The sequence below is a fragment of the Heliangelus exortis genome, chromosome 27 (genome assembly GCF_036169615.1).
Source record: "Heliangelus exortis chromosome 27, bHelExo1.hap1, whole genome shotgun sequence".
Classification (NCBI taxonomy): Eukaryota; Metazoa; Chordata; class Aves; order Apodiformes; family Trochilidae; genus Heliangelus; species Heliangelus exortis.
The window spans coordinates 3,035,742-3,057,436 of NC_092448.1; the positions used below are offsets into that span (position 1 = coordinate 3,035,742).

Sequence of the window (21,695 nt, forward strand, 5' to 3'; positions counted from 1 at the left end):
AGCCTGCCTGTTGGCACTTCTGGTTTGAATAACATCTCTGTTTAAGAAAATGTTTTCTTTTGTAACTCCATTTTGGTTACTTTGATAATCTCTGCTATGCTTTTGATCCCTGACTTGAGGGCTCTAGCAGTACCTCAGAACAGTTGCTAAATGATGCCAGGAATGCCCCAAACCAAAGCTTGTAATGACTGCTTTATTCATACTTGGGAAACCCACCTTACATAGATAGCCCCAAGCAAAACTGAAACGGAACTAGGTGACTGTATACACAGAAAAATGCAAGGTTGTTGGCAGAGGAAGGAAAAGACCTCCCCTCTGAAACTGTGAACTTTGTCATTTCCGTAATATTAAGAAAAAAAAAAAATCTAATGTGAAATTTAGGATTTAAAGAAACTTGTATTGTCCATCACTTGCCCTGGTCGTGTTTGTAGGAACAATTTTCACATTTATCCACTTGTGTCACAGTTGCTGTGAACTTGCTTGTGAGACCACACAGCAAAGATACCCTGCAAAAGACACAAGTGTGACCTGGGCCCTTGCCTACACCTCCCTTCCTTTTAAATCATCTGTCCAAACCCACTTGTGACTAATTTCCCAGCAACCAAGAGCCAAGCAATCAGCTTCCAGTAATGAATAATATCTCCTCACTTTTCTTTCTCTCTTCTTCTGCCTTGGGAGACATCCATTCTGATGCCTTCTGCCCACCTCCCTGCTCCCAGGAGGTGTATGTGGAAGGGTTTCACCTCCTGGTTTTATTTCTGCATTTGAGGGGTTTGTGTTTTGCTTCTGTATTTTAAGGACAGTTGGAAGTGGCTGGATTCTTTTACAACTTTTTATTACTTCATACTATTTTGTATTGCTAAATCTGCTCAAAGTGGGTGGGAGAAAGGAATCAAGCCATGAGATGGCAGAGATAGGAAGTAATATTTAAAGTGCTCAGTCACCAAAAGGGTTAAATTTGGCTCTGAAGAGTGAGGAATTGGTTGTGGTAGCTCATGCAGTTCTGGGAATTTCCTGAAGATTTCCAATGATCTGACTTTCAGAGGAACAACCTAATTAAAGGAAAAAGCAGAGATATTTTAAGTGAAAACTTGCTTGAGAAGGCTGAGTACCTCTCCCTCTGGCACTGGGTTTGAGTGGTTCCTCAGATGCCATGTAGCACTTTGACTAAGTGTATTTCAGTGGAAATCAGATGGTTTTATTGTGGGACCAGCTTTCAGCTCCCCATTATTTCCTGGGCATGCAGTATGTCAGAAAACTCATGTTTGTTTTAGAAGATCATTGTCTGGTTGTGTGTTGTGTTTCCTTTTTACCTGTAGTGCTGACCTGTGCATCTGAAACTATGACCAACAAAGGCTCCCATAGTTTTATGCAGTTCTAAAAATAACAACAGGTGAAGAAAAAAAATCCTTTTGTGCATCCAAAATTGTTAGTTTATTGAACCAGATGCAGTTGAAGTGTGGTGGAGAGCACACTGAATCAGGGCAGTTGAAATGAAGAGTCAGAGACTGGCATTGGGAAATATCTTCTGAAACTCTTCCTTGGGATCCAGAGGGATTATTAATATTTTATTTTGTAGTATCCCAAAGCACTCTTCCATAGACTTCTGAGCATAAACTTTGAATTAGTTGGATTAGTGTGTTAGATCATAGATTGTCAGATTGGAAGGGACCTCAAGGATCACCTGGGTGATGGTAGAAATGTTCAGAGGTTGCCTGTGGCCCAAGTTGTATTCGAAATGTGTGTGATTGACAGGCAGGACTCTAGCAGTGGTCAGTATTTCACACAAGATGAGGTTTAGCTAGAAGTTACATACTGTAGGCTTGTTGTACACACACTGATGAAGGTCACAAAATAAATATATTTATAGCACCTATAGCCATATTGATAAGCATTCACTCTGACAGCAGAGGTAAGAACAGGAGTCAGCCTGTTAGAACCTCAGCACTTCTGTTTCCAACCAATTTAAAAAAAAAAAAAAGCCACAAAGCACTTACACTTTGTCTTCAAGATCCTTGAGGGCCACTCTCACCTGTTCATCTCAAGTTCAGGGTTGTCTGTAGTCAAACATTCGCAGTCTCAGCCCACGAGTTGTTCCACGCAGCTGGTGGTAGCTAATCCCAGGCTGCTCTCGGTGTGTTGCTCACAATTCCTGGAAGGAAAGGGCAAGAAAAACAAACTCGCAGCCCATGGACGGGGAGCAGTGGGGTTGAAAAGCCTTCACTGCCTTTGTTCCACCTGAAAATGAGCGGCCGGGGCCGAGGCACGCGTGGGGCCGGGGTCCTGCGGGGAGGTGCGTGGGGCCGGAGCGCCGGGGGGGTCTGAAGGGGGGAGCAGCCCGGGCAAGCTCCGAGGGTTCTGTCGGCATCGTCAGCCCCCCGGTTCCTGACCCTCGACCCAACCCCGTCCCTGCCCCTCGGAAGCTCCACTCTGGGGACCGGGGAAGCGCTTGGCAATTTTCACGGGGGGACACGGCCCGAGCTGTGGGAGCAGCCAGGAGAGGGGACACGGGGAGACACGGCTCGAGCTGTGGGGGGGGAACACGAGTGGACATGGCCCGAGCTGTGGAGGGGACAGGGCCTGAGCTATGGGGGGGACACGAAGGACACAGCCCGAGCTGTGAGGGGGACACGAGGGGACACAGCCCGAGCTGGGGGAGCAGCCATGAGGAGAGACACGAGGGGACACGGCCCGAGCTGTGAGGGGGACACGAGGGGACACGGCCCGAGCTGGGGGAGCAGCCATGAGGAGAGACACGAGGGGACACGGCCCGAGCTGTGAGGGGGACACGAGGGGACACGGCCCGAGCTGGGGGAGCAGCCATGAGGAGAGACACGAGGGGACACGGCCCGAGCTGTGAGGGGGACACGAGGGGACACGAGAGCGGGGGGGGGGCAGCGCCCTCTGGCGGCCGCGTCTCTGCCGCGGGAGCCGCCTCCCCCGGGCTCTTCCCGCTCCCTCAGAGGCAGCTCCGGGCTCTTCCCGGTCCCTCAGAGGCAGCTCCAGGCTCTTCCCGGTCCCTCAGAGGTAGCTCTGGGCTCTTCCCGCTCCCTCAGAGGCAGCTCCGGGCTCTCAGGGTCCTGAAGGTCGCTCCGGGGCACCTCGGGTTCTACCGGGCCGATCCCCGGGCTGTGCGGGAGAGGCCGAGCGTGGCTCTTGTAGCGCCATGGGCGTGTGGCCCATCCATCCAACTGTCTTCTGGAAATGGGAGGATCAAGCAAGGGTGTTCATTTGAATGTAGGAATAGGAGGGTTTGCTTTTATGGTTTGGTTTGGTTTTGTTTATGACATAAAAGCCTATACTCTGGTGATACTGTCTTTTTCTCATGGCTTGGTGATGTTAGTATCAGAAATTCCTTCTTGATGTTCCATTTCCATCCTTCTCCACCTAAAAAATTCATAGCAAGCAAGTGTTCCTGAAGCTAAAAGGGTCATCTTAGTTTGAAAATTTAGCATCTATAGTGTGTTGTATTGGCACTTTCAAACTAAAATGATTTTTTTGTGTGTTTTTCTCTTCTCTGATCTGCTTTTCAGGCACTTTGCCAGCACAGGACAAACCTTCCCAGAGGCAGTCAGAGAGCACAAATTGCAGCCCTTCCAGAAAGAGATCAACATCTGAGAGCACATCTTCTACAGGCAAGTAATATTTGGTGGCCTTGGTTTGGGGATCACTGCTCTACTCATACCTGTGCTACCACAGACAGCTGAGACAGCATTGCTGTGAGAACTTTTAACAGCAGCAATATGGAGATTTTCCACCTAGTTTTCCACTGAGTTTTTCCACTTAGGTTTTAGGCTAGAAGTGCTGCAAGTTGGGTTGTAAAGTTGGGAAACTTGAGCTGGGCCCTACAGAAGCAGCAGCATAGCTATGGGAGAATGGAATTTGGTTCCACACCAAATTAAATTGGACTTCATGAAGGTGAATGCTTTACAAAACCTGTCAGTGAGTTAGATGAATACATTAGTTTTTCCTTGGGGAAGCTGTTCTGAAGGCACTTTTATTCCCTTGGGTGTTAAGGTCAAGACAGGGTGTGCTTTTAGGTTTTCTTCACAGCAGGTGAGAATCCTGCTAAAGTGGTGGAGGGTGACAAGCAGCTTATCCACAACTAATCAGACAGTTGTGGATGACCCTAGGTAGCTCAGAATTCCAGTAGAAAAGTGATGGAAGCACTGAAAGCTGTGGGACCTCTGGTAGCATTCTCAACAATTCTATCATATGAGGAGACCAAGTCTCAGAGTCACAAAATTGTCATGAAGCTGAGGAAATGTGTGCCAGAAGGATGTCAAAGGAGCTGTCTTTCCTCAGCCATGGAGTAACTGCAGGTTGCTGCTTGAGGAGGTTCATCTTTGCTCACTTCACAAGGGAGGCAAAGATGCTTCTGGTCTGCTTTGAGGTTTCTTTGGTGAGGAGGTCAGACTTGTGCAGACCCACTGTGTATGAATGCATTTGTGTTGCTACCTGTCCCATTTTCACCTCTCTGTTGAATGCATTGACCAAACTGGCAGAGGGAAGAGCTGAAAAAGGTTCACTTTTTGTACATAACTGGCAAGCTGTCACCTGTGTGGTAAAACCAGACCCTGTTTGCAGTCCCTGGAAGGAAAATGTGATGTCAGCTTAGCTGTGATTAGACACACAAAAGATCCATAACCTTGAGCAGTTGTAAAGCCCAGGTGTTTGCAGAATTCAGAGATTCTTAGGCACCAAAGCTGACTCCAGATTTGTAGTAAACATCCTTCAGATTGCTACTTCCAGAGCTAGTTGTGATTTCCATGTGCCAGAGCTGCTATTTCCTCCTCCCTTTAAACAAATCCTTTATTCAGCATATGCTAAGGAAAAGGCAACTGCAGTCAGTGTGAGTCTGTGCACAGGGAGGTGTTAAAAGTTCAGGCATGTTTTCCTGCAGGAGAGCATAAGAATGAAGTGAGTCACAAGTTCATCAACTTCAAAGCCAATGAACTGATGATGCAGCTGAAAAGCTCAGTCTTTTGTTATATTTTCCCCAGATCTGGAATGCATGTGGGATTTCAGTGTGTTTGTCAGAGAGCTGCTTTGTTACCCAGGGCTGCAAGTGTGCCTGGCCAGGGCTGCAGCTGTTTTGGGGATCTTAGCTTTCAGTTGCCCCAGCCTTTTGGATCAGTTTCCAAACAGAAACAGGAGTTCAAGGACATCCATTGGACTTTGTTGTCTTGTGTAGTTTGGTTATCATGGGGTTCTGCAGCTGTTTACAGAGCTGACTGTGCTGAACAGATGGTGTTTCTGTGAGGAACCCTCAGCTCCATCCCAATGTGTATTGAAAGACCACAAGAAAACGAAGGGTAATAAATTATTTCATGTAAAATTGAAAGCTGAAAGGAGAAATCCATCCAGTTCTTTCAAAGTTGGTCAGGTTGCTGGGTTTTCCAGGTGCTTAGGGTTCCATCTTACAGCAGCAACCTGACAAGTGTGGTTCTCTGTTCCTTTTTCACCCTGTGGGACAAAAATTGGTCATGGGAGGATATTTAGAACTTGTTATGCTGATTCTACCTCTTTTAATTGTACACTCTCTGAAGCATCTTTTCATTTGCACCTGTAAATTCATGACAAGTGCAATTCAGAGGGTTTCTTATTTTTAGTGTTGAATAGAAAAAAAAAACTTGAGGACTGGGTGTACACAGGGAATTGCTCTTTGCTATTAGAAGTGGGGGACCACGTGGGAATAAAGAGAAAATAATTGTATGTTAAGCTTGATCATACAAAAAGGTAGAATTTCCACTTATTTGCATATCTGGGTCCCTTTTCTCTTAGGACTTGTGTCCTAATGAGGGTGATGAAGCCAAGGGAGAGCTCTGAGGGTGCTGAAGGGACTTGGAGATCTCTGCTGGGGAGAAAGAGTGAGAGAACTGTTGAGCCTGGAGAAGGCTGAGAGGGGATCTATGGATGCCCATCAAGAGCTGAGGGGTGAGGGACAAGAGGGAGGGGCCAATCTCTTACCAGTGGTGCCCAGGAATAGGACTGGGAATAATGGGTTGAAGCTGGAACATGGGAAGTTCCCCCTCAACATGAGGAGAAACTTCTTGAGTGTGAGACTGAGGGACTGCTGCCTGGCCCAGACTGCTCAGAGAGGTTGTGGAATCTCCTTCTCTGGAGACTTTCCAACCCCCCTGGATGTGTTCTGTGTTCCTGCCCTGGGTGATCCTGCTCTGGAGGGGGTTGGATCCAGAAATCATTTCCAGCTCCTCACATTCTGTGATTCTACACTCGTGTTACAGCCCTTGGTGTTTCCTCACCGAGCGTTTCAGGCAACTCCAGGATTTATAGGCTGTCAGACTATCCCAACTATTTTATTTCACTTCCAGCCTTATTTGATGATATCTCAGGCCTGTTTCAGTCTATGTCTGTCTGTCTGTCTGTCTGTCTGTCAGTGATTGGAGTTCCTGCCCGGGGAGCAAGGCTGACGACTGCTGTGGAGGACCCAGTGGACAGCTTACTGCAGCGCATGGTGCAGCACGAAGGTCAGGCTGCTTTGGACAAAACCCTGGAAGCAGTGATTGCCAACGTGTCTGGGCCCCCCTCAGCCAGTCCTGCTCGAAACCACAACAGGGAGAGAGGTCTGGGAAAACAGGACAGCCTGATAGCTCCAACCATTCCCAGCAGCTCCTGCAGCGATGGCATCTCCCTTCTGTCAGACAGGCTGCCCACCAGCTATTCCCCACATCACCTGAAGAGAAGTGTGGTCGAAGCCATGCAGAGACAAGCTAGGAAAATGTGCAATTATAACAAGATCTTGGCAACGAAAAAAAATCTTGACCATGTCAATAAAATTCTGAAAGCCAAAAAGTTGCAAAGGCAGTCAAGGACAGGGAATAACTTTGTGAAGCGCAGGCCAGGGAGGCCCAGGAAATACCCAATGCAGGCTGTGGTTTCAATGCAAGCTTTCCAGGCAGCTCGACTGGTCAGTCAGGAGTTAGATAAAAGAGAAGAAAGCAGCAGTCCCTTGCATCTTGGGCCTGATACCATCACAGATGTGATTGAAGCTGTAGTGCAGAGTGTGAACTTGAATACAGATCACCGAAAAGGCTGGAAGAGGAAGAGGTGGCTTGCAGAGGAGCAGGCCAGGAAGAGACAGAAGTCTTTGCCTGAGGAGGAGCAGGAGAGCAATAAGAGGTAATTTCCATCCAATTTTTTACCCTCTGTATATTGATTTTTGATTTTATGACGTTTCAGTCCATGAAAGAATCTAACCCTAACGAGGCCTGCTTATTACTTTTGGTTTTGTTAAGAAGATCAGCTTGAAGTGAACCAAGGTATCAGCTCTAAGTATGCTTAGGGTCTCCCTAAGTTACCAAACAAACAGCAAAAAGGGATGGAATCTCAGGTTATCTGAAACTGTTGGGTTTGTGCCTGTGTCTCAAGTGAAGCAAGTTTTATGACTGCCCTTGTGAAGAATATTTTGAATGAGTTGGGAACAGGTTTAGTGATACCATAGCAAAGATTTTTCCTTCTTTGTGTGCAGAGATAAGGAACTGTAAGAGCTACATGTGCCTTGGGAGTCTTAAAGAGTGTGAGGCTTACAAACAATTACAAACACCACAATGTCAGGTGAGATCAGCATCTAAAGAGTAAAACCAAAGCTGCAAGAAGGAGTCATGGTGTGCACCTGGGCAGTCACTGTCTAGTAAAGGACCATCTCCTTTTATCTAATCTTCATGTGCTTCTCCCCAAAGTCAACAATACAAACAAATCAAAAAATAACCATCCATTGTGTCTCAGAAATGAATAATGTAGGCATGGAACCACATGTTCAAAGAGTGTGGCTCTCCTGAAGGCTAAGAAAAGCTTTACCACATACTATTTTTAGAGTGCAAAAGCAGATAACATAAGCCACCTTCTAAATTACTCTTCTGAGGCTCCAAAGGATAAGCATTAGCAGTGCAAACAACATTATTTTGGTAATAATTAGTAATAACATTACTATAAATAGATCATACATTTCTTATGCTCGTGCTCAACCACATGATTGTGATAATTGAATTTCATTTTTCTTAAACAGCTGAGGCTTCTAGTAATTCAGAAACACAGACTTTTTGGTTTTTTTTTTTTCCTACTGACCACATTCTAGAGAGGAATACCAAAACATGGCAAGATAATCTTTCTAGTAAGAAACACGGTGAGATAATCTTCAATATTTCTTTTTTTTCTTCCAGTTTTTCTGAGACAGTAGCTGAACCTCCCAGCCCACAGGATGCCCTTGGGAAACCCCATGAACCTGAAAACACTGGACAGCCTTTGCCTTCTCTAGCCCAACGTGAGAAAAAAGCACCCAGACCCCCAAAGAAGAAATACCAGAAGGCAGGGCTCTACTCTGATGTGTACAAAACAACAGAGTAAGTAAAACCAAGGTGCTGTCTGATAATCCAGTGGAAAGTGTCTCAACTGGACCCATAAAGAGCTGCTGCTAATGAGTAGCTGAAATAAAACCATCCACTTAATTCAAGGCTGTGCAAAATAACATGCATGGTAATTGTCAGACTGACCCAGTGAAGATTTAAAATGTGACCCCAGTCAGAAAGTCAAAGTTCCACCAATCTGGAAGTGTTTCTGAGGGTTGACCTTGGAGAAGGTAAGAGAGCTGCATCTGACAGCCTTGATGATCACAGCAGTAAAAGTGCTGGGAGAGCCTGAGGGGCTCAGGTACTGAGTACAGTGTCTGCATAAAAGGGGCCATTAGTTTTCTATTTTTATTGACTGAATGGTGGTGAGTGGTCATCTGTCTGGAAGAGTTTCAGATAGGCACCCTGTTCATTTCACAGATCAGTGAGGTTCATTTCTTTCACTCTCAATGGGATGTTTAGAATAAAAATCCAGCATTCTTTTATTTTTTCAACTGATTGGCTCAAAACCTCATGCATTAGAACATCTCCCATTTCTGATACCCAGCCCACTTCTGCTTGGACTTCCATGAGTTTTCCACAGCCATTTGACCAAGTGTGTTGAAGATGGGAATTTGCAGCTCCTTTATAACACATTCTGACATAAAAAAGAGGGAAACATGGGCATCTTCTCATTCTATTGTAGACCACTTAAAATGTTCTTATTATCAGCTGCCCCTGGTGTCTTTCCAGAGCAGAAGGAAGGCAGCAATGAAAGGATCAAGCTGGTAAAGAAGAAATTTTTGATGTTTGGGCATTCTGTCACTAGTGTGCACAACCGTGCAACATTCAGATACTCTGTCATAAAAATTAGATATGTTGCCTCGGGAGGGGACCTGAGAGAGTCTTCTGGTTTTCTGTGTTATAAAATGTTAGTTACATTGTCACTTGGACATTGCCAGCCAAGGGTGGGCCTTTATTTCACAGACAGCAAGCAGCTTCTCCTCTGGAAGCTTGAGGAGCTCTGGTTTGCTCTTCCCTTTTGCCTCTTGCTCCACGTGCTGAGTTCTTTCCCTTTTACTGAGGTGGTTGTGATGAGCTGCTTGAGTCCACAGAGGAAACATTACCCTTCCAAGGAAGCAAATGCTGCCTGCCCAGTCTGAATTATCTCCATTTGTGGTTTTTTGAACACTGGTTTTGAAACAAGGCATGGAAATGCAGAGCTGGGCCAGGACACAACCATGGCCACCTCAGTTTAGGTGTCTTGCTTCCAGCAAGGTGCATCCCACCTTTCCTTCATGCTGGGTCATCACTGGGTCTCTTCTTTTGTAAACTGGTTCAGCAGTCTCAGTCAGCAGAACAAATAGTCATTTATAATGGATTTTTCCTCTGATTTAACTTGCTGTTCCAGTTCTACTTCACAGTCAGTCCTAAGTGCAAGAGGAGAGCAGAGTTGGTGTGATCCTGTCACAGCTCTGCTGTCCTGTGGCACCCTCTAGTGATGGTACAGTTGTCATCACCTTCTCACTACTGCTTGCAGCATTCAGTTGCAGAGGCTGCCTTAAAAAAGCATTTCCTACTCTGTTGGATCTTATTAAATCCTAAATTTCATTAGAACATGGGAAGTAGTGGAGGTTTTACTGAGATTTACAATTTGTAGTCACATCCAGCAGCACAGAAAACCTTTGTTAGTGCCACTTCTGCTCTACTGTGAAAAAAGGAAAAGTCTGCATTATTTCTCTGCAGCCACTTAAATTGGACCATTTGCCACAACAAAATTCAACACTCCTGCTCACCTTGATCTAGAAACTTTATTAAAACACAGAGAAGAAAGCCCAGGCTTTGATTCCTTGCAAGTTAACTAAGAATAAAAGGAATAATTTCTGGAGTCAGTCTGAATTCTACCTCAATTCTGAATCTAGTTTTGTAGGCAGCATTAACTGAGCTGTTGTTAACCTCCACAGGAGTTTTCCAGAATCCTCAGCTCCCACTGGAATATTACACAGATCTTTTGCTTAGGAGAAGTCCTGTGTGTGGTTGCACAAGACTGCAGCTTGGAGAACAAAGGAAGATTTTTAGACAGGAGTTACTATCTGCTTACCCAGCAGTGGATTTCCTAGAGGAGTGCAAAGCTTGTTCACCCAAGAAATCTTATAATAATTAGTAAATTAAAATTCTGTGTCCAGTTCTGGAGTCCCCAGCATAAAAAGGACACAGAGCTCCTGGAATGTATCCAGAGCAGAGCCACTCAAATGCTCAGAGGGTTGGAGCACCTCCCTGGGAAGGCTGAGGGATTGGGGTTGTTCAGCCTGGAGAGGAGGAGGCTCCCAGGTGACCTCAGAACAACCTCCGAGTGTCTGAAGGGGCTCCAAGAAAGCTGGGGGAGGGCTTTGGACAATGTGTGTGGAAATGTGGGTTTTTGGCAGATGAGAAGTGCTCCTCATTCTGATTATTTTTCTTGTTTTTGTCACTGTCATCCACAGTCCAAAGAGTCGCCTCATACAATTAAAGAAAGAGAAGCTGGAGTACACTCCTGGAGAGCATGAGCATGGATTATTTCCAGCCCCTATTCATGTTGGTGGGTACTTTCTGTGTGGTTTAGATGCTGGGAAACATGTATGGCACAGAGGTGGCACAGGGAAGGCTGCTTGGACTTCAGTCTCTCTTCCTCTCTCCCTGAGGAAATATCAGTCTTGTTTTAAACCTTCCTTCAGTGTCACTTTTGCTTAAATGCAGCACAGTAATCTCCTTTTCAAAGTAATAGGAGAGTAGCCAGAGGCAATGATGACCATTTGTTAAATCTTAAAAACTCAGCATGCAGTAATGTGTTCCCCCATGGCTCCATGCACTTAATGATGTCTTTAAGTGCAGATAAAAGTGAGGAAGAATGAAAAACTTAACAAGTATGTAAGTTTTTTCTTTCATTCCTATTTTGAGGTAGAATAGAATGAGGTTTAGGGCTTCTCTTTGACTTCTGCAGAAAGAAGCCATAACCTCAGGCTACCACAAGCATTTAATACTCCCAAATCCTCCCCACTGAACTTGACAGCCTGGAGGCAATGGCCAGGAACTCCCAGACTTTACATTTTTACAGCTCATGTCATTTCCCAGGACAATCAATCCCCAAGATTGATTTAGTTCTCAGGTAATTACCTCTGCTTTTAAAATCCTGTTATTTCTTCCTTCAAGTACTTTCAGGCAAGGGGAGTTGGGGAAATTCCACATTGTTCAGTAGGAATATTTTGTCCCAGCAAATAAAAGCATTTAATTTCTCTCCTTTAATTGAACTTTTTTGCTCCATACACAGCTTTGACACTCACAGACAGGTAGCAGCAGGCAAAGAGTTTGACAGCTCTGTAGGAATCAGTGACTCTGAAACTGGTTTCAGAGCTGAAGGTGTTAATTTGAAGTCTCAGTAACATGACCTTTCTCAGTTCCTTGATGAACTGGGTCATGGAACTCTCTTGCAAGACCAAACCATCTGCTGGGATTCTGAGGTTCAGGTTGCAGTGCCACCATCCTCTTCTCTCTTCACAAGGCCCCAACCCCCTATTTGTTTGTTCTAGCAGCCACAAATGAGCTCCTGATCTGGAAATTTGTGTCTGGTGGCTGGGGAGTGGTTTAACTGCAGAGCAGAGTTAGAGGTTCAGGGCTCTGCCAGATGACTGCACCAGTGGCACTTGACAAGGGCAGGGGGGACCTTCCTGCACTCCAGGCATGGGTCCAGGGCACCTGAAAGAGCCTTTTGTTTCACCCACTGAGGTCATAGAAGTGAAAGCAAATTCCCAGCAGATTTAGCTCTTTCCTGGAACCTGTTATGGATGAATAAAGCATTGAAAATGAAAAAGTAATTCAGGAGTAAATTGTTAAGGAAAATATTGCAATTTAAATTTTCCAGTTGGTGTGAAGGGAATGTGTGTGGATTTACATGAGACCAGAGGCTGCTGCTGGAGGAATGTAAAGGCACTTGTTAGTGTTTAGGAAAACTGGGAAAATCAGGCATAGTGCTGACACCTCAGCCACTCTTCTCACTGCAGCTTTGTGACAATATTCCACCAAAATTACAAGAGAACATTTTAATCTTGGCCAGAACTAACCTGTTGCCAGTGTTAGACCTCAGGCCTTTATAATGGGGCAGTTATGGGGCAGTTTCCTTCTTTTTGGAAGAAGTCAGGGGTGACTAAACCAGGATAGGGATGAAATCTCCAATGGAAGTAGTAACCCTCATCTAAAATGAGTTTCAGTTTTTGCTGAAAACACAGATTATCTTGAAGGCTTTCCAAAACATTTAGGGATGTGTTTGCCAGGTCTGAATTTGTTCTTCAGTCTCTTTTGCTAAAGGTCATAGGAACAGTCTGTTTTCAAAACTAATTGGGTTTCTTTGAGTACCATACTGTGATTTACCATCAGGCATGCAGGGCTTTTGAATGCATGTTTGTTCTCTGTGCTAAATCATTGTATTCCTGTGTACACAGAAAGCTCAGGAGAAAGTGTCAGCTTTGACATTTCCACACAGAAGTCACTCGTGGTCACTCTGAGGCTCAGGGTTGAGTTCTGGTTTATCACTTGGTTGCTCTTGGCCCCTTGGTAGCTCACGGTCAGTCAGATGGTCAGGCCACAGCTTGAGTCCTGTGTCCAGTTCTGGGCCCCTCAGCTCAGGAAGGAGATTGAGGTGCTGGAGCAGGTCCAGAGAAGAGCAAGGAGGCTGTGAAGGGATCCAGCACAAGTCCTGTGAGGAAGGGCTGAGGGAGCTGGGGGTGTTGAGGCTGGAGAAGAGGAGGCTCAGGGGAGACCTCATCACTCTCTACAACTCCCTGGATCCTGGTTGGAGTCAGGTGTAGCCCCAACGGGATGAGGTTCAACATTCCAAGTCCTGCACTTTGGCCACAACAACCCCCTGGGGAGCTCCATGGGGCACAGAGTGGCAGAAAGGGACCTGGGATTGCCAGGAAGCTGAACAGGAGCCAGCAGTGTGGCCAAGAATCCCAGTGGCATCCTGGATGAGGAAGAGTGTGGCCAGCAGGTCCAGGAAAGGGATTCTGCCCCTGTGGAGGCCACAGCTTGAGTCCTGTGTCCAGTTCTGGGCCCCAAAATTCAGGAAGGAGATTGAGGCCCAAAGGAGGCAACTGGGCTGGTGAAGGGATCCAGCACAAATCCTCTGAGGAGAGGCTGAGGGAGCTGGGGGTGTTGAGGCTGGAGAAGAGGAGGCTCAGGGGAGACCTCCTCACTCTCTCCAACTCCCTGAAAGGAGGTTGGAGCCAGGGGGGGGTTGGGCTCTTTTCCCAGGCAACTCTCAGCAAGACAAGAGGGCACAAGAGGTCTCAAGTTGTGCCAGGGGAGGTTTAGGTTGGACATGAGAAAGAATTTCTTTCTGGAGAGGGTGCTCAGCCATTGGAATGGGCTGCCCAGGGAAGGGGTGGATTCTCCATCCCTGGAGATATTTCCAAAGAGCCTGGATGTGGCACTCAGTGCCATGGGCTGGGAACCACGGGGGGAGTGGAGCAAGGGTTGGACTTGATGAGCTCTGAGGTCCCTTCCAACCCAGCCAGTTCTATGATTGTATGAACCCTCCTGGCTGAACACCTGCAGGGCTCCTGGCACTGCTTTGAGGAGTTTAACTGGGGCTGTTTGAGTTCAAGTCCAAGCAGAAGCTCTTCTCTGCCACCTGCCTCACCCAGGCAGCTGGGATGCAAGCAGCTTCCTTCTTTATCCAAAAAATTCCAACCTGACTGCGACAGCCGAGCGCAGAAGATGCGTGGGGCTCCTCCCTGAGCTCACCTCTGCCAACCAAAACCATCTGGGAGGATTCTGCTCTTCTGCCTTTTTGATTTTCAGACGTTGAGAGGCCCTCTCAGCATTTGGCAGGGAGCCTGGGAGCAGCCCTTGTTCCTCTTGGGGATCTGGGGGTATGAGTGTGTACGACTTACAAACCTTTTTGTTTCAGGGAAGTATCTCAGACAAAAGAGGATTGACTTCCAGCTGCCTTACGACATCCTCTGGCAGTGGAAACACAATCAGGTACAAGATAAAAAATTACTGGCTGCCAAGATTATGATCAGAAGTCTTAGAAAATGGCAGGATTCTTAGATGAAAGCTGTGTTTATACATCCTGCATATTGATTAATATTCTTGTTGCTGCCACTGCGTGAGATTTGCTTTTTTATTTAATGTGAATAATTGCTGTTATTCCATCTCTTGCAAAATAGCAATCCTGTGGGTTTCTCTTGGAAAAAAGTCATGAATTTTGCAGCAGGCTTTTATTTTGGTAGCCTGCCTGTGTTCTGCAGTGATCTGGGTTCAGACATGCCTCAGGAGAATTCAGATGTACTGCCAACAGCACTGAGAAATTTCAGGCCTTATTTTTCTTGGATCAGCCCCAGCAGAGTGGAATTTATTTTTCACTTGCAAGCTGAAATTTTCATACTGAGGAGAGAAGAGAAGCTGTTTAACAGTCACATTCTTTTTAAGGAGCTTTAAATATGTGCAAACCTAAAAATAGGGATTCTTTTTTTCCCCTGAGAAGTTTCCACCAAGTGATTTAACACAGGATTTAAAGCTGGAGGGTAAATCTGCCCCCAGCTCTGCTGCAAGAAAGTCAGACATGCAGCTTAAGCATGTAAATGGGCAAAACCCATTCCCAGATGGCTGTGGCTCCAGCTACTCTTTGTAATACCACCAAAATCTAATCTCCAAGTAATGATACTTGTTGACATTTCAGCTGAGGAGAGTTTCCTGCCATGGACTGAAGATTACTTCCATCCACCCATCTTATCTTTTCACCATTCCATAAATAATAAATACTTGATCCATTTCCTTGACTTTTTTCCATTCCTACCTAAGACAGCAAAAACCCTCACAGGGTCATTTTGGTTGTGTGATGACTGGATCCTTAGTGCAGGGAAAGCAGTAAATGTGTGAAGTTTGTCATAATTTGAAATTACTCCTTCAATCCTCTTTGAAAGGATGGAATATATCCTAAATTATGAAATGGGATCTAAGCTTCCCCTTTCCCTCCAGTCATCTCACATCTCCAGAGGAAGTTCTCTAATTAGAAGATGCATCTCCATTCCTCTTGGCTCCTACCTGTAGTTTTTATATTTTTTAAGTGTCAGCACCTGGTAATTCCATCAAAATGCTTTCTCCAGAGTAGATGTAAATATTCTTTTCAGTGCTGAAAGGAGCAGCATTGCTCAGTCTGTCCTCATGGTCTCCACAGTCCTCTGTTTAGGTAGTATGGGAAGGATAAAGAGTGTGTTAGAAAAACTGCTCAAATAACTTTTTAAGCCTAAGTTCTACTTATTCAGGTACTTTTTTTGACCTAATGCAGTCTGAGCTAAAGAAGAGAATGCAAATGTGGTTTCTAGTAATGACAAAGCTGTTATGTATGTGCAGAAGATAATTTCCCTGATTCTTTTGAATAACAGATGCACTTTTGCAATGTATTAAAATTCTCTTTCTCTTCCTTTTAGTTGTATAAAAAGCCAGATGTCCCACTTTATAAAAAAATCCGTTCTAGTAAGTAAAATCTTATCACTAAAATGTGTTAACTGTGGAATTTTCATGACACTCCTCCTTTCTGCCATGCTTTTTGTCCTACCAAAGACACTGACACCTTCTTTTTTTTTTTGCTTTATGTAACCAGAATGAAAATATTGTAGATAAGTACCTTTAATTTTCCACCTGGAAAGAATTCTTTTCCCTGATCGGGTTTGGGGTTTTGGGGTTTTTGTTGTTGTTGTTGTTTTGGGGTTTTTGTGGTTTTTTTTCTCTCCAGATGTCTATGTGGATGTCAAACCTCTTTCTGGCTATGAGGCCACTACCTGCAATTGTAAGAAACCAGATGATGACAGTGGAAAGGGCTGTGTGGAGGATTGTCTTAACAGGTTAGCAACAGGTTGACTGTGATAATCTCAATAAATGTATTATTTAATATCAACTAATAATTTGTTAAGAGTTGTGCTGGATCCAGTGGCAAAAGTATTCCTGCTGAGCAGACAAGGTAGCTTCCTGCTACACCTGTGCTCCCTCACCTCTTTCTTCAGAGGAAGATGCACTAAAAAGCTCCATTTTGTTCTTAGAATTCACAGCCAAGCTGTGAATATTTGTGTGCATTACACCTTGAAAACAAAAGGCATTTTAATTTTTTTTCCTTTGTGAAGCGAAACTTTGGGTTTTTTTCTTCTTCTTCCTTGTGTTACAAATTTAAAACCATGCCATTCACCTTCCTTTAACTTCTTTCTGTTTTATTTTAGGATGATCTTTGCAGAGTGTTCCCCAAACACCTGCCCTTGTGGTGACCAGTGCTGCAATCAGAGGATCCAGAGACATGAATGGGTGCAGTGCCTGGAGAGGTTCCGGGCTGAGGAGAAAGGATGGGGTATTCGTACCAAAGAGCCCCTGAAAGCAGGACAATTTATCATTGAATATCTGGGAGAAGTTGTTAGTGAGCAAGAATTCAGGTAGAAATATTTATGTTTGCTGCTTTAGCATGGAAGGCTCAATAATTGGCTTTAGCATCTCTTAGCTTTGCTGGGACATCCTTAGAAATGAAGGGGGGGGAAAGAGAATGCTTTTCACTGCCATCAGAAGGCTTAGAATTTGGCTTTTTTGATCAACCATGGTTTTTCTCAGTCAAATAGAAATTATTTGTCTTTGGAATGCATCAGCTGCCCTCTAAGTGCCAAATGTCACAAGTGAGTGTGAACTTGTAATGAGTACTCACCAGGAGCTGAACTGTGCCAGGTAAAACTGAGGAGCAGAACAGGGAAGGAAGGGAAATGAGCTTTCACAGGTAGCTATGAAGCAAAAAAAAAAAAAAAATCCCAAAAAACAAGGGGAGGGGGCATTAATTACCAAGGAAAAAGAGAAACTGTAGGCTTGCTAACCACATGGCATGATAGGATAACAGCTCAAGGGACAAACCTGCTGCTCTTTGAGCCCCATCAGAAGGCAAATGCATTCTTCTCACACAGAGATGACTGCAGACACAACTGACTCCTCTTGCTGTTGCTCTCTTGCTAAAAAGAGGGATCTGTGACACATGGATGCAATTCCAGGAAGTGTGTCCAGCCCCAGACAATGGAAGGGAGAAGCTGATTGTTCATACAGACACCAAGGAATGTATACTTGCATTTTCTCTTCCATACACAGGTTATCAACATGAAATGTAGACAAATAATCTGCAGAACCCAAAAGAGAGCATTCCAGAAGAGCAAATTTCTAAATTCTAACCCAAGAATGGGCTTGACTTATAAAAAATAGGTATAATCATGGTTTTCCTCCATCCCTAGGTGTACGGTTCTCTAAAATATAAACCATTATCATTCCTTTTTCTTCAAAACCTCTCTCTCAGAGCCCTCCAACTATGTTCACTCCCTCTTTGCTTTGCAGCAAGGAGCAGAATCACAAATAACTTTCCTGTCTTGCTTCCTAGGAACCGGATGATTGAGCAGTACCATAATCACAGTGATCATTACTGCCTGAACTTAGACAGTGGAATGGTCATAGATAGTTACCGTATGGGCAATGAGGCTCGGTTTATCAACCACAGCTGTAACCCTAACTGTGAGATGCAAAAATGGTAAGAAAAATACATTCTGTTGACTGGAAGCCCAGTGATTACCTAGAGACAAGCAGATGATCTCAGAGAATCTGTCTAAAAGCAGGGAGGGGAATCAGGCTGGAAGGTGTAAATTTACTGTCGTGCACAAGAGGAGTGATGTCTTGTTTTCAAGTGTTGGACATTTTAGAGACAGAATCTCTGGGGATTTTTGTCATGCTGCCAAATTTTGAAGCCTAGGTAATGCTGTAAAATATTCAATGTGTAGCTCTGCTTTCCTTCTGTCAATTCAGATCTGGTTTTTGAAAGGAGGCAGGCAGGGAAGCAGTCTGATTTCAGCACAGCCTGTGTCATATCAGCAGAAATCCAGTGCCAGACCAGTAGAAAGTACTTCTGAGAAGCTTATAGTGAATAACTCACAGTGAAATAGCAGCTGGTTGTAATAGGACTTGTCTGTGGTGAAAGTGCAGTGGAGCAATTGGTGATTCTCAGCCAATTCTGGTAGATTTAAGCAGCAGTCATCAAGTTTTAAATTTTAAAATCCAACATAAAAAATAAGGATTGGAGAGACAATTAGTTTTAATGCCATTTTGTGGAAGGAGGTATCATTTAGGTGAGAGCCTGAGTCTCAGCTGGGATGGCTACTGCAGTTTGTAGCTTCTGTATTAAAGCACAACTTCCTCCTCTTTGTAAATGCAATACTCACTTTTTTGGCTTCCAAAGTTTATTGTAAGACATAAACAAGACAAATGAAGAATGAGCACAACCCAGGGCACAGCAGAAGTGTTGCCTCCTTTCTTTAACACTTCCACTACCTGGACAAAGACAGTTTTCTTTTTAATCACTGGGAATATTTTTTTATTCTCCCTGCAGGTCTGTTAATGGTGTTTACAGGATTGGATTGTATGCTCTTAAAGACATGCCTGCTGGTACTGAACTGACTTATGACTACAATTTTCATTCATTTAATGTTGAAAAACAGGTAAGGATCACAGTGCAAGACCTGGAGAAAACTCACCAAGGACAAACAGTTCTGTAAAGTTGAAGGTCATTTAACAAAACCTATTGTGTTGCTAGAACAGGGGTTTTATAATATTGAGAGAGAATCTAAATGTTTGGGGGGGTTATTTATTTTTTTTTTTCTTTTTTTTTTTTTCTCCAAGCAACTCTGCAAATGTGGTTTTGACAAATGCAGAGGAATAATTGGGGGTAAAAGTCAGCGAATGAATGGACTTTCAAGCAAAAACAATCAGCCTGTGAGCACCCACAGAAGGCCTGGACGGTCAAAAGAGAAAAGGAAGTCAAAGCACAAACTAAAGAAGAGAGTAAGTAGCAAAGAGCTTTTTTTTTTTCATGGCTAAAGCTTAATAGGAAACCAGTTTGTGCCATCAGGCTGAAAAACTGTGTATTTTGAACAAAATACTTGGGGTTCTGTCTCAGGAGCTGCTTTTAATGCTTTGCTGAGTTGCTGGCACAGTTTTTTTCCTGTCTATCAAAATGATCTGTTTTCCAGAGAGGCCACATCCCAGAGGAACCCAGTGAAAGTGTGAATGCACCCACAAGGCTGACACCACAGCTTCAGATGAAGCCCATGTCTAACAGAGAAAGGTGAGGAGTTACTACAGGAATTATTTCAGGGCTTTGCTCAGAAACAGTGTACAAATGTTAAGATTTATTTTTTTTCTATAAGATAGAACACAAAACATAGGATAGAACATAGGAAGTTCCACTCAACATAAGGAGAAAATTCTTTACTGTGAGGGTGACAGACCCAGAGAAGCTTTGGAGTCTCCTCTGGAAGCTTCCAAACCCACCTGGATGCATTCCTGTGTGGCCTGCCCTAGGTTATCCTTCCTTGGCAGGGGAGTTGGACTACATGATCTCTAGAGGTCCTTTCCAACACTTAACATTCCATGATTCTGTGATAAAACATCATGAAAAGGCTGAGTAAGCAATTTTTATTTGTCCTTCAGCCATCTGGGGTAGAACTCCTGTCCACTGCCATTAGCACTGCACCGCTGAGTCGTTTCCCCAACTTAAGGCACTCATTTTACACTAAGAAGGTGCTTCTTGAACCCTTTCCTAATTCCTGCAGGAATTTTGTGCTCAAACACCACGTGTTTTTGGTACGAAACTGGGAAAAGATTCGACAGAAACAAGAAGAAGTGAAGCATGTCAGTGACAACATCCACAGCACGTCGCTGTACAACCGCTGGAACGGAATCTGTCGAGATGATGGCAACATTAAATCTGGTGAGGCCAACACAGCTTGCTCAGCTTGCTGCTTTGAGAAGCAATAGGAGGTGCCTCTGAAGGGTTTTAAGCCAGTTCTGTGTGTAAATCAAATGTAAAATTACTGCAAGATCCATACACCTTTTGGAACCCACTCGGAATGCTCTGCGGACAGCAGCACCTCGATGTGCCCTTGTCTTTACCCAGTTTCAGTGTATTTTTTTTGCATTGTGGAGTTCTGCAGTTTCTAATGAAACACTTAATGCTGTTTTCTTAAGCATGAGGAACTCCTTTTATACTGTATACTCCTGGACTAGATGAACTATCTGTCTGGTTGCTGGATTTTTGTGTCTTCTTCCAGCAGCCCTCTCTCATGTCCTGGTAGAAGCTTGTGTTTTATCCAGAGTGTTTCATTGGAGGAACATGATAGTCCAGTCATTTTCCATGACTGGACTCTTACAGAGAAAAGCTGCTTTCTGCTTTTTGTATCCTTAGACCAGAAACAGTTGCACTGACTTAGAAAATAGTCATTCATCCCCATGATTGGGTGGATTTCAGGCCTTTAGAGAATGAAGCTTTCTCCCATGAAGTCACTTATGGGAATGGGACAAAATATGACTCTCAGAAAAAATGTATTAATCCTGCTCCAAAAATAGCACTCTACTGGGAGGACAGTAATCTTCACAGCCAGGCAGGATTTGGTCCCCACTGTCAGGTGTATGAGAAGCTGGGAAGTGAGTACTTTGGGTGAATTCATTGACCTGCTGTATTAGCTCCAGCACCATAAAATACCTTGATAACAGCTTATTTAGATGAGCATTGCCTTGGGAACATGAAACTGAAGCCTTTTACTGTTAAAGCAGCTGGATCAGGAAAGAGGCTGTAATTTGAGCTTGACTTTTTTGTTTAGAGGTGATCCTTTTTTGCCTCTTTTCAGATGTCTTCATGACCCAGTTTTCAGCCCTTCAGACCTCCCGTTCTGTCAGGACTCGGCGTTTGGCTGCAGCTGAGGAGAACATTGAAGTGGCTCGTGCTGCACGCCTGGCACAAATCTTCAAGGAAATCTGTGATAGCATCATATCTTACAAAGGTGAAGGTAACACTCCTAAAAAAATCTCCATGGAGACTTTTTTTCATCCTTTGGAACAGTGGACTCTGAATCGAAGAGAGTAGGAAAAAAAAAAGAGTTTATTTCAAGACATTAAATAACCTTCTGCCTTTTTTTTTTTCTTTTTATTTCCTTTCTCAAGCTGCCAGTAGTCACTTTGCTATTTCCATTCTCATGCTACCAGTAGTCACTTTGCTTTACCTCAATCCCTTCCTCTACCACCAGCATCTGCAGATGTTGCTGTCCTTTTAAACTGATTTTTCAGTAGTTCAGCAAAATGGTACAAGTGACAGAATTGCAAGGAAACTGTCCTCTGGTTTGATACATGTAGTCTGATTACAGCAATCAACTTGCAAAAATGTTGAAACATTTCAGTTCCCTGTGCCTCAGATTAGCTGAAGAGCCTTTTTTTTTAGTAAACCTAGATTGCATGTTGTTAGTTGTTTGC

The 21,695-nt window shown here is 44.3% G+C and overlaps 1 protein-coding gene across 2 annotated transcripts in view; it reads left to right on the forward strand.

The window, feature by feature from the left end:
• ASH1L (ASH1 like histone lysine methyltransferase) overlaps positions 1–21,695 on the forward strand; it is a 53,743-nt gene that overhangs the window by 23,984 nt on the left and 8,064 nt on the right. For both annotated transcript variants that reach the window (XM_071726844.1, XM_071726843.1), the window contains exons 4-17: positions 3,534–3,635; positions 6,402–7,143; positions 8,184–8,363; positions 10,832–10,926; positions 14,293–14,366; positions 15,818–15,863; positions 16,123–16,231; positions 16,601–16,807; positions 17,782–17,928; positions 18,781–18,889; positions 19,071–19,232; positions 19,421–19,515; positions 20,003–20,160; positions 21,077–21,229. In XM_071726844.1, coding sequence (XP_071582945.1) covers positions 3,534–3,635; positions 6,402–7,143; positions 8,184–8,363; positions 10,832–10,926; positions 14,293–14,366; positions 15,818–15,863; positions 16,123–16,231; positions 16,601–16,807; positions 17,782–17,928; positions 18,781–18,889; positions 19,071–19,232; positions 19,421–19,515; positions 20,003–20,160; positions 21,077–21,229 — 2,379 coding nt within the window. The remainder of the gene's footprint in view (positions 1–3,533; positions 3,636–6,401; positions 7,144–8,183; positions 8,364–10,831; positions 10,927–14,292; positions 14,367–15,817; positions 15,864–16,122; positions 16,232–16,600; positions 16,808–17,781; positions 17,929–18,780; positions 18,890–19,070; positions 19,233–19,420; positions 19,516–20,002; positions 20,161–21,076; positions 21,230–21,695) is intronic.